The sequence below is a fragment of the Gavialis gangeticus genome, unplaced genomic scaffold, assembly GCF_001723915.1.
Source record: "Gavialis gangeticus isolate Ggan-Ray unplaced genomic scaffold, GavGan_comp1, whole genome shotgun sequence".
In the NCBI taxonomy this organism is placed as follows: Eukaryota; Metazoa; Chordata; order Crocodylia; family Gavialidae; genus Gavialis; species Gavialis gangeticus.
The window spans coordinates 16,594,267-16,608,579 of NW_017729031.1; the positions used below are offsets into that span (position 1 = coordinate 16,594,267).

The 14,313-nt window shown below is 40.1% G+C and overlaps 1 protein-coding gene across 1 annotated transcript in view; it reads left to right on the forward strand.

Moving 5' to 3' along the window:
• LRP1B (LDL receptor related protein 1B) overlaps positions 1-14,313 on the forward strand; it is a 2,002,088-nt gene that overhangs the window by 1,214,428 nt on the left and 773,347 nt on the right. The window contains exon 22 of the mRNA XM_019522796.1: positions 5,348-5,593. Within this exon, the coding sequence (XP_019378341.1) occupies positions 5,348-5,593 (246 nt within the window). The remainder of the gene's footprint in view (positions 1-5,347; positions 5,594-14,313) is intronic.

Genomic DNA, 14,313 nt, shown 5'->3' on the forward strand with positions numbered 1-14,313 from the left:
ATTACCCATTGTACCAGTTCACACCAAATTAAAACATAGCATAGTATATGATGACATCAAAAAAGGTTAAATGAAGCAGGGAAAAATAAGACAAAGCAGGGGAATTCTATCTAATTTTGGCCCTTCTTCTTTGTGCAAAAAACACAAACACAGCTAAGATATATAAAACAGGCTCTAAATTGTTAGAGAGAATCCAGGTTGTTGGGTTTTTTTTTTTCTTTACTAGCCTAGTATTTAAACTTTCCTATTAATGGTAAAATGTATTTTCCTCTTATTTTTTCAAAGACTAAACAAAACCACAAAAAAGTGATATAAGCCATCTATCACATTCTTCCCATAAGAACATATTCTGTTCAGATATGGGGTCTGAGACCCCCTGCTCAGATCTCAGATGACAACTGCAGATCTCATTAGAGGGAATCTCTGTCTAGAAAGGCCTCATTTGTAGTTTCGCACCACAGATGAGTAGGTTTCTAGGCCAAAAGACTGTTTTATTAATCTTAAAAAGGGGAAGTTAGAGACAGTCTCCCTGCCAGCATATCTGTCTGCAGGCTGGCATCTTTAGTTCTTAAATGTATGTCTTGTTTTAAATAGAGGGGAAATTTTGGGTCAGTGACCCTCAGGACATTTCCTAGGCCATTTCTCTGGAGGAGAATATACATATTATTTAAACAAGGGTTTATTTGGAAAAAGAGGGGCTTCTATTATGCCTTTCTTAGGGTAACTAGTAGGCAAAAAATATCCAAGTACATCCAGTAATTTGGCGTTCTTAATTGAGCTAAGGTCCATATATTTGTAAGTCTGGCTTCGGAATGCAAACCTCCCCACCTCCCTCCCATGGTAGAATTAGATAAAAACCACCTTGAAAAGTAATTAGAAATCTTTTCAGTTTTGGGGTGGACCATAGGGTCAGCACCCCAAAGTTCTGCTTCATACAGTAAAATGGACTATAACTTATATCTATATACCTTTAGTGCTTCCAGAACTGTTTTTCTGCCCCTTTTATTTTACAATGATAAAACTCCACTCAAGACTTCTTTTGCACTAGTGTTGATATTTCAGGATGCCGCTTCCAGCTCAGATTTTTGCTACAATAGGATACAAAGTACTTACAGAAAGACGGCACCTCTAGTTTCTTTTGCTATAAAAACCAAACTTTTCCCCTCCTCCTGTTCCCAGAAAACAAAACCATGCCTTTAGCTGTGTTGACTTTCAAACTTTTTGAGGGGCAGTGCTGCTGAAAAGCATCTAATCAACTTTAGAAGCCTATTTGGGATGGTGACATGATTAATGTGTCATTTGTATAAAGCAAGACAGGGGATAGGGTCATTCCATACCATGGGTGCATGAAACTGATTCCCTGTTTAGCACCTGTTTTAATTCATTCAGGAATACATTTAAATGTAGTGGATTAAGTAAACATCCTAGATGCACCCCTTTCTTAGTTGGAAAACTACAGGACAAGGCACTGTGAATTCTATAACCCGCCTTAGATTCTGTACTTGAACAGTAACTACCAATTAATTGTAAGAAAGCTATATTGATTGATGTTATTGCCAGTTTTTTCCACAATTGTAACTTATCTATGAATCCAGAGCTCCCTTTCGATCTATAAAAGGATTTTACCTTTTTACATATTTAGATGCTAAATAGCGTAACACTAAGCAATGGTCCATGCAAAACTAGCTTTTTTTTTAAAAAAACCAGCCTGCTCTTCTCCCAAAATATTATTTTCAGAAATCTGTGTGTGGAGATGAAAAGGTAAATGTGTCCCAAATATTTTGTCAAGAATTCATCTAAGACTAACCTACATGCAGTAAGACATAGGGCTCTCTCATCTCTGTTTTTAAAAATTGGAACTTACATTTTCATTCCAGTGCTTTGGATAAATGTTTTCTAAAATAATTATACTATTTTTTGAATCAAATTTGGACACCATCAGTCAAAACATTCTTTGAAGATTTGTTGGGGAAGAAAGTCAATATTTTTAGGGGCCTTACTGTTTCTCATTATGGATATATATGATATTACTTGAGATTCAGAGGTGAGATAATGATCTACTTGTAGCTTAACAGACACAATAGTCTTCAGTGAGAAGCCACCATTTCCTGTACCATCTTTGAGTAAGCTGCTAAACCTACTTTTAAAAAACAAGACCTACGTGTCTTCAGAAGTAAATGCATGCAAAATTAAGCTAGAATTTTTCCCTTTGGCTACAAATTGCCAAAAAAATGTCATTATGTTTTCTAGTGGCTACGAGTTTCTCCAGGAGCCTCATTTCATATGGTTGCCTCTTTATGTTTATTAATTTTTTGTACTCAGTTTTAATCTTGTTGATCTGTTGGAAGCTAGAACAATCATTTTTATACTTTTATTCCTCTGAGGCATCTTCTAAAACATCTTTAGCTTCAGAGTAGTTTTCACTGCCTGTAACATTGCTTATTCTCAACAAAGATCTTTTTTATGAATACATTTTCTAACTGTTGGACAATAGCTCCATATTGACTAATTACTTCTTGGAGTTCTTGCACTTTTAGAATATGAGATAAGTGAGAAAGTATCTCTGAGTAGAGAAGACATTTCTTTCGAAATTCATTATTTCATTAAATTCTATTTTTATTGCTTTTTCTAATCAAGGGGCGAGTTGTATTTTTGGGGGGAATGGGTCTCTGTTTTCCATGCATGGTTACATTTCAAATGATTTATACTTATACCATGTATGTAGTTCTATTAATAAGCCATCTATCATTACTGCTCCTTTAGTTGTAACAAATGTGAATGGTCTATCTTTATCAGTTTGTCCATTATACATTCTGAAATTCTCTTTTTCAGTGAATTTCAAGAGACATCACCCTCCTTCATTTTTGTTCCTTATCATATCAGGTTTCTGGGGGAATTGGTTATGACATCTTTATTAATGTGGTTGTCAGTCCCACTAATTCTAGTATTAAAATTGCCTATTATTGTTTCTGATTCTGGAAACGTATTTTGGATCATCTCAAGAGCATAATAATGATTCCCATTTCAAAACCGCACTGGATCTTGATATGAATGATGGGAAATAAACATTACTAAGAATCAAGCGATGCCTACCACAAAATTTAACGAGGACTTCTAGTAGATGGTTAGAGTCTATTTCAGTTTCTAATTCCTCACTCCTTTTGGAAAACTCAGTATGTGTATCCCTGACTCGTCCCTTCCCGTCACCTGCTCCTTGGAACCAAGCCTAGGAATTTTCTATTACCGAATCTGCAGGCTGGCTTCTCCACCACACAACCCCTTACTCACAGCTCTGTGGCCAGCTGCTCCCAATCAAGCACCCTTCACATTCTCTTGCAGCGAGCACAGTTCCTCCACCAGCTACCCTTTACAAAGTCTTGCAGCCCCTTAGCTCTGCTGCTTGACCCTACTCTAGGTTGCAAAGATTACTCACTTGCCTACTTATCAGCAACCTGTGCAGTTCTACAGCTACATTTTTATCCACTTCCTGGAGTCCAGCCCCTCATAGGCTGCCCCTACTCACCCTCGTGCTCCAGGTAAGTGGTCTGAGTTTCTTTGCAGCTTTTGAGCTACTACTCCTTGTTCTCTCTTGGCTACCTATTTCTTCCTATTGGCCCTCAATCAACTCTCTTCCTCTTGAAGTAACAGGGGCTCGGGCAATAGCCTTTTACCATCAACTCAAAAAAAACAGCGAAAGAAGGCAAACATAATGATATTAAGTCACAGTTTTGGCATCCAAACAGCCTTAGCTGCATGAGAATAACACCAGTTAACAGTAGCGTAACTACAGGTGGGCAACCAGGGCACCAGACCCAGGAACCACTTTTGATGGGTGCAAGAATTGGGACTATTGCCGCCTCTGGCCTAGCCATCACTGCCACCCAGCGCACAAACTTCTTGTTACACCTCTATCATGCAGTAATGATACAACTATGATAAACATATTTTTACAGTAACAGTTCCAGAATAGACTGCCCCCACCCCTTTTTCCTCATAGTGTTACTGCAGAATCCAGACTATGACATTTCCTGAATTTGTAATGCTCGTTTTGAAACTGTGATCATAAGTGTAATGTGGCTTACTTTAAATTGTATTATGTGCCTTGTTGTTATTCTTGTTTGGGGGAATGTTATTTTGTTAAACATCTTGTGCACAAATGTAAACAAGAGTTCCAGAGAATGGTAACATTAAGTATATGAAAAATACATAGCAACCAAAAAACCCCAGCATGTACTGAATATTTTAATGGCATAATAAGGATGGAAATCTTACATAATGTGTATATATTGGCTACATACAGATGTTCCATTTGTGCTGAGAGAAAAATGTTTCTCCTTGCACAAACAGAAGCCGTACAGATGTTCAAGGGATTTATTTTGAAAAAGAACTCTATTCTGCTCTGGGGTGAGACAGGCTTCCATGCCATGGTGGAAAGGGTCTGAATCTTCCTGTTGTAGCAGAATGCCCCCACATTTCTACTCCAGGCTGACCCATAATACTGTGGGGCAAGACAGACTGCCGTACCTTAGCAACAATACTCCCAGCGTCTTGCAAGGGTGGCTGAGTGCCCCCCCCCCCCCCCCCTGACCCATAATACTGTGGGGCAAGACAGACTGCCGTACCTTAGCAACAATACTCCCAGCGTCTTGCAAGGGTGGCTGAGTGCCCCCCCCCCCCCCCCCTGACCCATAATACTGTGGGGCAAGACAGACTGCCGTACCTTAGCAACAATACTCCCAGCGTCTTGCAAGGGTGGCTGAGTGCCCCCCCCCCACATGCTCCAGCTTAGAGGACTACAAAAAGCAGGGGCTAGAGGAAACAGGAGGGTTCCTACCATGGGAAAATGCCCCCCACATGCCATCAATCAACTGATCAGTAGGATGGGAAAAGGGGATTTTTCCTGGGTGTGGACCCATCTGCAGGTCTGTGCCAGATGCTGCTCTTCTGAGACTGCCAATTGTCACTTGACAACTGCTCCCTTCCCTAAGAGTGGGGATGACCCAGGCAACAACCGCCCAATAACCACTAGCTGAATAGATCACCTATAAAGCTCTCCAGCCGTGGAGCTGGAGCACACGTACTTTACAGGTCCCGGGCTATCTTTTTTACTGGTAAGAATTTCTGGTAGAAATTAGCATCTGTTTACAACTACTGTAATTCTGCCATGCTATGACCTTGGGTGTCCTTCATTAATAATGAACTTGTTGTTCCGTTAGTTTCAAAATCAGGTTGTGCTTATTGAAGCTTTTAAAATTGTTTCTGTTGGCCAGAAGCTCTTAAGTAGTAGGATGTGATACAATGTCATTTGTGCCTAAAGCTCTTAGTGCTTTTTTTCCTGTTATTTCAGATGAATGCTCGCTTAACAACGGTGGTTGCAGCCACCAGTGTTCTGTGGTTCCTGGAGGAAGAATTGTGTGTTCCTGCCCTTTAGGACTTTATCTGAATCCAGACAACAAAACTTGTGAAATTGTAGATTATTGTACGAAGCACTTGAAATGTAGTCAAGTGTGTGAACAGCATAAAAATACTGTCAAGTGTTCCTGTTATGATGGCTGGAAGCTCAGTAAGGATGGAGAAAGTTGCACTAGTGTTGGTAAGATGAAATTTTGAATGTCTTCCTTATTTGGGGGGGGTGCATGTGTGTGTGTGTATATATATATATATATGATATCTAACAGCAAGAGGTTTTTTTGCCTTAATTAAAGATTAAATCACAGATCTGTAAGACTGGAAGGGCCTCAAGAAATCATGTAGTCCAACTTCCTGCTCTAAGGCCAGGGCAAACTCATGAAACATAAACCCTGGGATATGAGATGGCATAATCAAAGTTAATTCCAAATGGTGTTTAATAGAGATTTATTTTCAACTTTAAACAAACAATGCATTATATTTGATTTATGTCAGTGATTTTCAGCCAGGGTGCTATAGCCCTTTGGGGGCCTGTGAGATCCTTTTAAGGGTGTTGTGGAGTATCATGCAATATTAGCAGCTGGCTGCAGAAACACTTACATATTCGTCACAAAATAAACGTGAGATTTCAAATAGAAATATATGGTGTCAAAAACATTCAGACCTGTTGTGGTCTTTCTGAGTGCAGAAGAATTAATCTATTATTTTTCTGTAGTTAAGAACTGTAGTTAAGAGCTGAGATTTTCCAAAAGGTGCCTTGAGTGTGGCGAGAAATGCCTTGAGTATAAAGAGATTGAGAACTACTAGTTAATGTAATAATGGGCTTCCCATATTATTTGAAGCAAAATTCAGGATGGTTTTTGAATGTGTAACTGTTCTAAATGTAAGATCATTTTTTTAAAACTGAAATTTAAAAAAAAGGCTATCTTGAAAAAATTAAGCAAATAATATCACTATATTTTGGTCCATGCACAGTGTTTGAGCAGTACAAGTCAGAACCTTGTCAAAAACTGGTCTGCCTGATGTGTAGGTGTATATACAAGTGGTAGAAAGCCAACTCCTGTGGCGATTTCCCCCTCACTCCTGATCTAAGCAACTTTAATAACGGAAGGTAGTACATCTATAGTTAGCCTATATTGCCTTATTGTCCCTAACTGGTATAATTAAAGGGATGCCTTGTTACTCAGAGACTTGCAACCGGCTCCCTGATTTACAGGGTTGCTGACTCAAGATAATTTATTTTTTACTGACAAACTGAAAACATTTTATAGGCAAACTTTTTTTTTCACTGACATGTTTTTACTAACATGTTTTACATAATGTAAATATAACTCTTTTGCCAGATCCAGGACAAGAGCCAAGTTCAAGCCATAGTAAAAAAAAGTTTTGCTGTCTATAACAAGTTTGCAGGTTATCAGTAAAACAATAACAAGTTTTGGGTTGGCAACCCTATTTGACTTCAGCACTGGTTTTACATTGTGCTGCTCCGACCTCATGGTTTTCCTACCCATCATCACACTCTGGTACCCCCAAGAGTACCTGGCACCATGCTTCCCCCTCCAGCCCATACCCCAACCTTATTTGCCACAGCCCCACTGCAACTGACCTAGCAAGTGTCCCCAAAGATAGACAATTGTCTGCCTACCAGCAGTATTCCAGGCAGATGATAAGCTGTACCAGCAACAGCATATAGCTGAGAGTTGGGGAAAGAGCTAGAAAGCCCAGAGAAGCACTCCCTTCAAGGTGCTGCATCCCATTTGGACATCAGGCAGCACTACTGTGATCTGTCTATGCTTCAACAATGTGTCCAGCTTCATTTTGGACCATGTAGCTTCAATCAGACAGTTTTATAGAGCTCATTTTGCAAAGCTGTTTTGGCTTCAGGTTTTTATGGATGGAATAATTGTTTTATGGAATTTAGAGACAGGCAATTTTAGCTTGATTATTCATAGTGTGTCCATGAATTTATGGACGGTCGGAAATCCTGTCTACTTCAGATTTCAGTAGTAAATAGAATCAGTGACATTTTACAGTAGGTATCATCTCTTCTATATAACCAAACTTATACTGTTTTTCTATTATTTATTATGTATATTCAAGTTGTACCCAGATGACAAAGTCAGAAGTATATGAGCCTCTTTTAAATAGTTCCAGTGGAAATACATACAGAAAAAAATAGGCCCTGCTTACAGTAGCATGGAGATGGACTGATTGAGATATGTAGTGAATCCCACCTGCCAATTCTGAGTTGTTACCTATTGGTGATTTTTTGTACTGTTTTGTCAATTCTAGCTTTAAATACCTCATATAGTGGTGCTTCTGTGACTTGAATGACTTTTCACAATTAAAAAGACTTCACCATTAAGTAATTATTTTCCATTGCTTTTTCTCAGGTATCTCTCATGTAGACTTCCTGAGACAATGAGCTAGAATTAAATGCTATGAATCCATGACCATCTCCTCCCCCTCTCCCCCCATTACTTGTGGCTGCCTGTGCTGTCTGTCCCAGGGTAGCAGGCAGGGGAGGATTAACCTGCCATCCTGGCCCCCGCCACCACCACTGCTGGACTGCTCCTCTTCTCTCAACAGTGGTGATGGCAACCACAAATAAGCATGGAAAGGTGGGTGTGGGTAGCGGTGAGCAGGGATCTGGGGGCCTGGGTAAAGGAGGGCAGGGGTCCAATCTGGGCCAGCAGGGAAGAGGGGGTGGGGTGGGGTGCTTACAACAAGGTGTAACATAGTGTGGCTACACGTTAGTGAAACATGAGCTGGGTAACATGGATCAGAGATAATCCTGCCCTGGAGTTGCATAACTTTGAGCTGCCTAATGAGAGCCTAAAAATGGTTTCAGGTGTTAATCTGTCGACAATCCAGGGGTTAAGATTTCCAAGAGCTGCCCAAAATTACCATGTTAGAAGGCCCTTAGGATGATTCCTATTGTTATCTGTTGACTAGCAGTGTTGGTATGATCTTCAAAATTTTAGACTCACTATACACATTATTTGACCTTTTAAATATATCATGTGTATCCCTCTCTTCCATTCTGCTTGCTTAAAGCACAGTTTATTACTATTAGATCAGAAACATGTATCCCTTAGTTATGTTATAGCTAACATTGCTAGACTTAAAGAATAAATCTTATATTCCCAGTGGTTCTTTATATTTGAATTGTATTTTATGACTCATTTATGAAGCTACTTAGCCTTATTTTCAAAAGGCTTGGAGCTAGTATACTTAATTCTATTGCATTGATTGCTCTTCTAATATTAAAAATTCTTATCAGGTTAAAGATATAAAACATTTCAGGGAAAATAGTATTAAAAGCATTGTATATATCATATTTACTTGAAAATTAGGCAACCCTGAATATAAGATAACCCCTTCCCCAATAATGAGATTCTAAATATGGAAAATTTATAAAATTGTCTTAATTTTCCAGGTATAAATTCAAATTATTGGAGATTTCCCTTAAATTTGTCTCCTTCCCACTGCTACAGCAGGAAAAGTAAATCTGGGGGCATTTGATGGCCTACTTGCCTTATGTTTCCCCAACTCCTTCCCCCCTGCAGCCTTCCACCTCCCCCTCACTCTCAGACCTTGCTCTTCCTGAGTACATGGAAGTGAGGGGCAAATCTGAAAACACTGTGGGTGTCTACCATGCATTAATGTGCTTTGCCTAGTGTGCATTAAATTTAGTACCTCCAATGTGCAGTACTAAATAAATGCACATTCAGCTGCCCTAATGCACAGTACTAAAAGTGCAAGTTTTTAAAGTGACGCTTAATGCACAGTATCCTATTTTACTTTGCATTAGCGTAATTGCATGATTTTTTACATGGCACTTTAATGTGCAGTAAAATAAGCTATGGCACATTAAAGCATGCATGTAGACATGCCCACTGACTTTGAAATAAACATGCCTGTAGTAACCTACATATAAGCAAATTACTGTGGGTACCCAAAGACTTCGTTCATTCAGAATTGATGCACTTTGTCTTTTTTGAAACTGCTGCAAGTTTTAGCACAGGTACTCCATAAACACCTTTTAAATAGCACCTTTCTACCTACTTAAATATAGAATAAAATATGCAATATTAGTTTAGAAAAGCTCATGATTTACTGTATTCATCTCATGGAGGGAAGGGCCATGCTAATCACATATGACAGGCTGAAAGAGGGATCAACAGAGGGATTCTGAGCGAACTGTTTGGGGCCCTGTTTGGTAATGTTTGCCAGACATTTAAGGCTGGTGAAGAAATGGGAATCACTGGAAATGGAAAAGAAAGTCACACTGTGGGCATGTCTACATGTTTATTAGTGTGCCCTATTATTCATAGATTCATAGATTCATAGATTAAGGGTCGGAAGGGACCTAGTAGATCTTCTAGCCCGACCCCCCGCCAGGGCGGGAGAACAACAAAAACCCCAAAAAGAGAAATGGGACTCAAACGAGTCCAGCTAGGTGGGCATCCAGCCTCTTCTTAAAGACCCCCAGGGTAGGGGCCAGCACCACTTCCCTTGGAAGTTGGTTCCAGCTCCTAGCCGCCCTAACGGTGAAGTAGTTTTTGCGGATGTTCAATCTATACCTCCTCTCCAACAGCTTGTGCCCATTTCTCCTTGTTATGCCAGCGGGCGCTAGGGGAAACAGCGTCTCCCCCAAACCCCTCTGGTCCCCCCTAGTGAGTCTATAGACAGTCACCAGGTCCCCCCTTAGCCTTCTCTTGTGGAGGCTGAATAGGTTCAGGTCCCGCAGTCTCTCACTGTAGAGTCTGCCCTGTTGTCCCTGGATCATGCGGGTGGCCCTCCTCTGGACCCTCTCCATATTGTCCACATCCCTCTTGAACTGGGGCGCACAGAACTGGACACAATACTCCAGCTGTGGCCTGACCAGTGTCGCATAGAGGGGGAGGATCACCTCTTTGGCTCTACTCGAGATGCACCTGTGGATGCACGACAAGGTCCGGTTAGCCTTGCCAACCATGACCTCGCATTGTCGGCCCATGTTCATCTTGGAGTCAATAATGACTCCAAGATCCCTTTCTGCCTCCGTGCTCTCGAGTAAGGAGTTCCCCATTGTATAAGTGTGCATTATTATGGTGCATTGTTAGTACCTGTAATTACAGGTACTAACTTAATGCACTGTATTCAGCATTACTGCTTGTTAGCACCGGTACATGCATTTTTTGTAACACTAATGCACAGTAGGCTACTTCTACAGTAGTCTAATAGCACAGGTTTTGCCTGCTGCAGTAATGTGCAGTAGAATTAGTCTACTGCACTTGTAGTATCTTGTGTAGATTTGTCCAGTGATCATTTAGGGGAAGTTAAAATGTATTCAATATAGTGGCTTACCATGACTTGAAATAGAGTTGGTGCTGTGAGGGACTGAGTACAATGGGCACTAGCATATATCTTATTCAGATGGGCTACAATAATCTGTTCTTGTGGTATGTTCCCATCAGTGTGTTTGTTCAATACCAGGGTCATGTGTTTCGTAGTCATGCTCAGTGTTGGCTGCATTTAATCAACTTCATAGTTGGATTCCATTACTGAAGACATACTGTTTTTGGAAGCAGTTTAATTATAGACAGTGTATTTAATAAAGTTTCCTTGTATGGGAATGTAAAATGAGGAGCTTTTACCCCCATGCTGATTAGGGTGGGAGGGGAACTTATATTCAAGTAAATGTGGTATATAAAATGTAAAACTAAAAAAAAGGAAAAAAAAGAAACCAGCATTGAAAGCCAGGGATTTGAATGTTATATTTCAATAATAAAAACAAACAAATACATTATACTGCCATATTTAGAAAAAGTGAAAATGCAAAATGACGTTACTCTCTTTTGAACTCTTAATTCTAGAGGTTCACTGATATACCGGTGCCGTATTGGATCAGCACTGATAAAAGGAAAATGAACATTATTGGCTATCAGCTTTTTTTGGCTGGTGTAACCAATAATGTACCGATAAATATAATATGCTTTCTGGCCAGAGCCTCCAGATACCACGTGCTTATATGCAGCTGCACGTGGGCAGGAATGCAGCCCAGTAGCATGCACAACAGCACACTGCAGCTAAGCCTGTGGAGGGGAAGGGGCATGGGGGATGAAAAGGGAATGGGGGTGCAGATCGAGGCTGCCACAGTGAGGGAGGAGGTAGGGCAGGGGCTTGAGCTGGGGCTGGGGATGCTGCCCAGTCAGTGTGGTGAATGGGACCCTGGGGCCAGGGTGGGGAGTGGGATGGAGCCATGGATGGCTCATCCAGGGGCAATGGCAGGGATGGGTATGGCAGCATAAATAAATGCTTCCCCCCCAGGGGGGCATGTGCCACCCTAGATCTGTGCATGGGTCAGCGGTGGGCTGCCTGCTGTGGTCTCACAGTTGCCCACCCTGCCGCCTTTTGCCCTGGGAGCTGTGTGCCTATCATACAACCCTTGCCTGCCTGGTGACAGTGGGGGCAGCAAGTTGTGCTTCCCACTGCCAGGTGGGCTGGGGACATGCTGCAGCCTGTGCACAGCTCCTGGGGCAAAAGGCAGCATGGTGAAAAGCCTCAAGCCCACAACAGACAGCCTGCAGCCACCCTCGCCCCCCTCGGCTCACTCCTAAAAGCATCCCTGCACTTTAAAAAGCTGGTGGTAGCACTTGAATTAAAGCTCATTTGAGAGCCTTTAGTTCAAATGCTCCTGCTTCCCTTTTTAAGCACCAGGACACTGATCCCCTGGATGAGTTGCCTATGGCTCCATCCTACTCCCCACCTTGGCATCCTATTCACTACCCTGGCTAGGCAGCACTCCCAGCCCCAGTCCCAGCTCCATCTCCTGCCCTACTTCCTCCATGGTGAATAATTGGCTATTGGTATTAGTCAAGAAAACCTCTATCGGTGCATCCCTACTTAATTCCTTATCCCATCAAAACTTTTCCTAGATCCATGAGGCAGTTTGAAATGTTTGATTCAAACTCACCATGTTTGCTGAAGGCCCACAATCAAAGGTTCTTCTTCAGTGTTGTCAAGGTCCTTTATTAAGTGTATTTGTCATTTTAGAAGTCTTTTCATCAATGAATTTGGAGCATTTTTTACTAGCTAATGATTTGGCCCACTTTTTTTTTCAGTTTACAGCAATCTTTCATCTTTTCCCTGTCTGTCTGTCTGTCTAGACACACTGTATTTTCTGGTTTTCGGCATGCCCTGAACAAAATATGCATTTTGTGTTTCAAAGGCAGAATGAAAAAAAGATTTGTCCTAATAGTAAGTAACAGAATAGCAGCAGCTAGGTCACTGAGCCTGATTCTTGTTCTGTTCCCTGTGAGTGTCATGCAGATTTTATGTTTGCTTTTGCCTGATAATTCACAGAAGCTGCTTTTATATTGTTTGTATATATTGCACATTACAAATTCCAGTAGCTGTTGGGGCGGGGGCAAGGGAAAGTGTGCATTGTGTGCAAGATAATATGGTAGCTATAAATAAGCAATTGCACATACAATTTTTAGATGGACCAAAAAGTCATAGCCTTTTTTGCAGTTCTGTCCATCTCCAGGAGTACTGAAATTGGTCTTGTGAGAATACAGTGCACCTATTGGGATAAATGTATTCCTAGTATAATTGCACTGATTTTAAACTGCCTTGAATCAGGCATCAGACTGGTGAATCATACTAGGGAGTGAACAGTAATAACCAGTTTCCCAGTGAAAATGAAATTTTGCTGAGGGAAATTATTACCATGCCCTGAAACAAAGTTTTCTACTATCTAGAATATCACTTTTGATTTGAAGTCAAACACTTCAATAGTATATAGTTATAACACTACTTAAAGTAATTATGCAGCACTTTACTTTTTCAGAACACTGTAAAAACATTTACCTGATTGTCCATCAAAAAATTTAATATGAATTTGAATAGTGCAAATACATTAATTCAGTTCAGTGCGTTATTCTTGATGGGGTACTCGGTGGGTGAGAATTTAATTCCTGCCAGTAGGTAGTTTGCCAGAGAAATAGCATACAATATAGAATAATAGATTAATTAAATCATTATAATAAGTTAGTGGGAGTCTTTTTCTTTTTTTTTGCCTTTTCTTGTTATTTTCTATTCCCCTGTCCCTTTTCAGTTCCACCTTTGACTCTCTCTCAATTTTCTTCATCTCCCATTTCTGCTTGTATTCCCTTTTATTCCCTTTCCCCTCACCCTTTCTATGTTTCTTCACTTTGAACATCCCTCTTTTTATCTCTCCTCATTTTCTTTACTGGTCTACAACATGTATTGTTACCTCTCCAAAAATTGTGAACCAGGAGCAGAAGAAATGTTCTTTTTAAATTTCTATTTATTGAATTAATGTATGCTACCAATTCAATATAGAATGTGCATTATATACTTTTTCAACCTTATTCCCTGTTGGAATACCTCTGAACAACAATTATTATATTGTATTTGCAATAAACCTTATAGAAAATGATTAGGGGAAAGAAACTCATTTTTTGAAAGACACTTTTAATGTTATATTTATATTTAGTCTTTTAGAGTCCAGTCAGGAAAAGGCAATTGACCGAATTTTTAGTATATTCTTTTCTTAAAAATAGGCATTAATTTGGTTAAAAAATGTAATTTGTTAGAATATTCAGAAATAGATTTTAGTACTGTTATTCAGGAATTCTGCATAAGGGGAGAGTATTTTTTGTAATGTTCAGTTCAACTATTTATCAACGTATGGTGCCCAGTTTATTGAAGTGTGTTTAGAATGGGCACAATGCAAGTTAACAAGTTAATATGTTAATACACGTACAACTAAGATTTGGTTATACTGATATTTAATTTTATAACACCCCCAAAAACAAACATCAGATTTAAAATGTACCAGGAAAAATGAACTTCCCCCCTAACATATTGAGGTGGATGTGTGTGTGTGTGTGT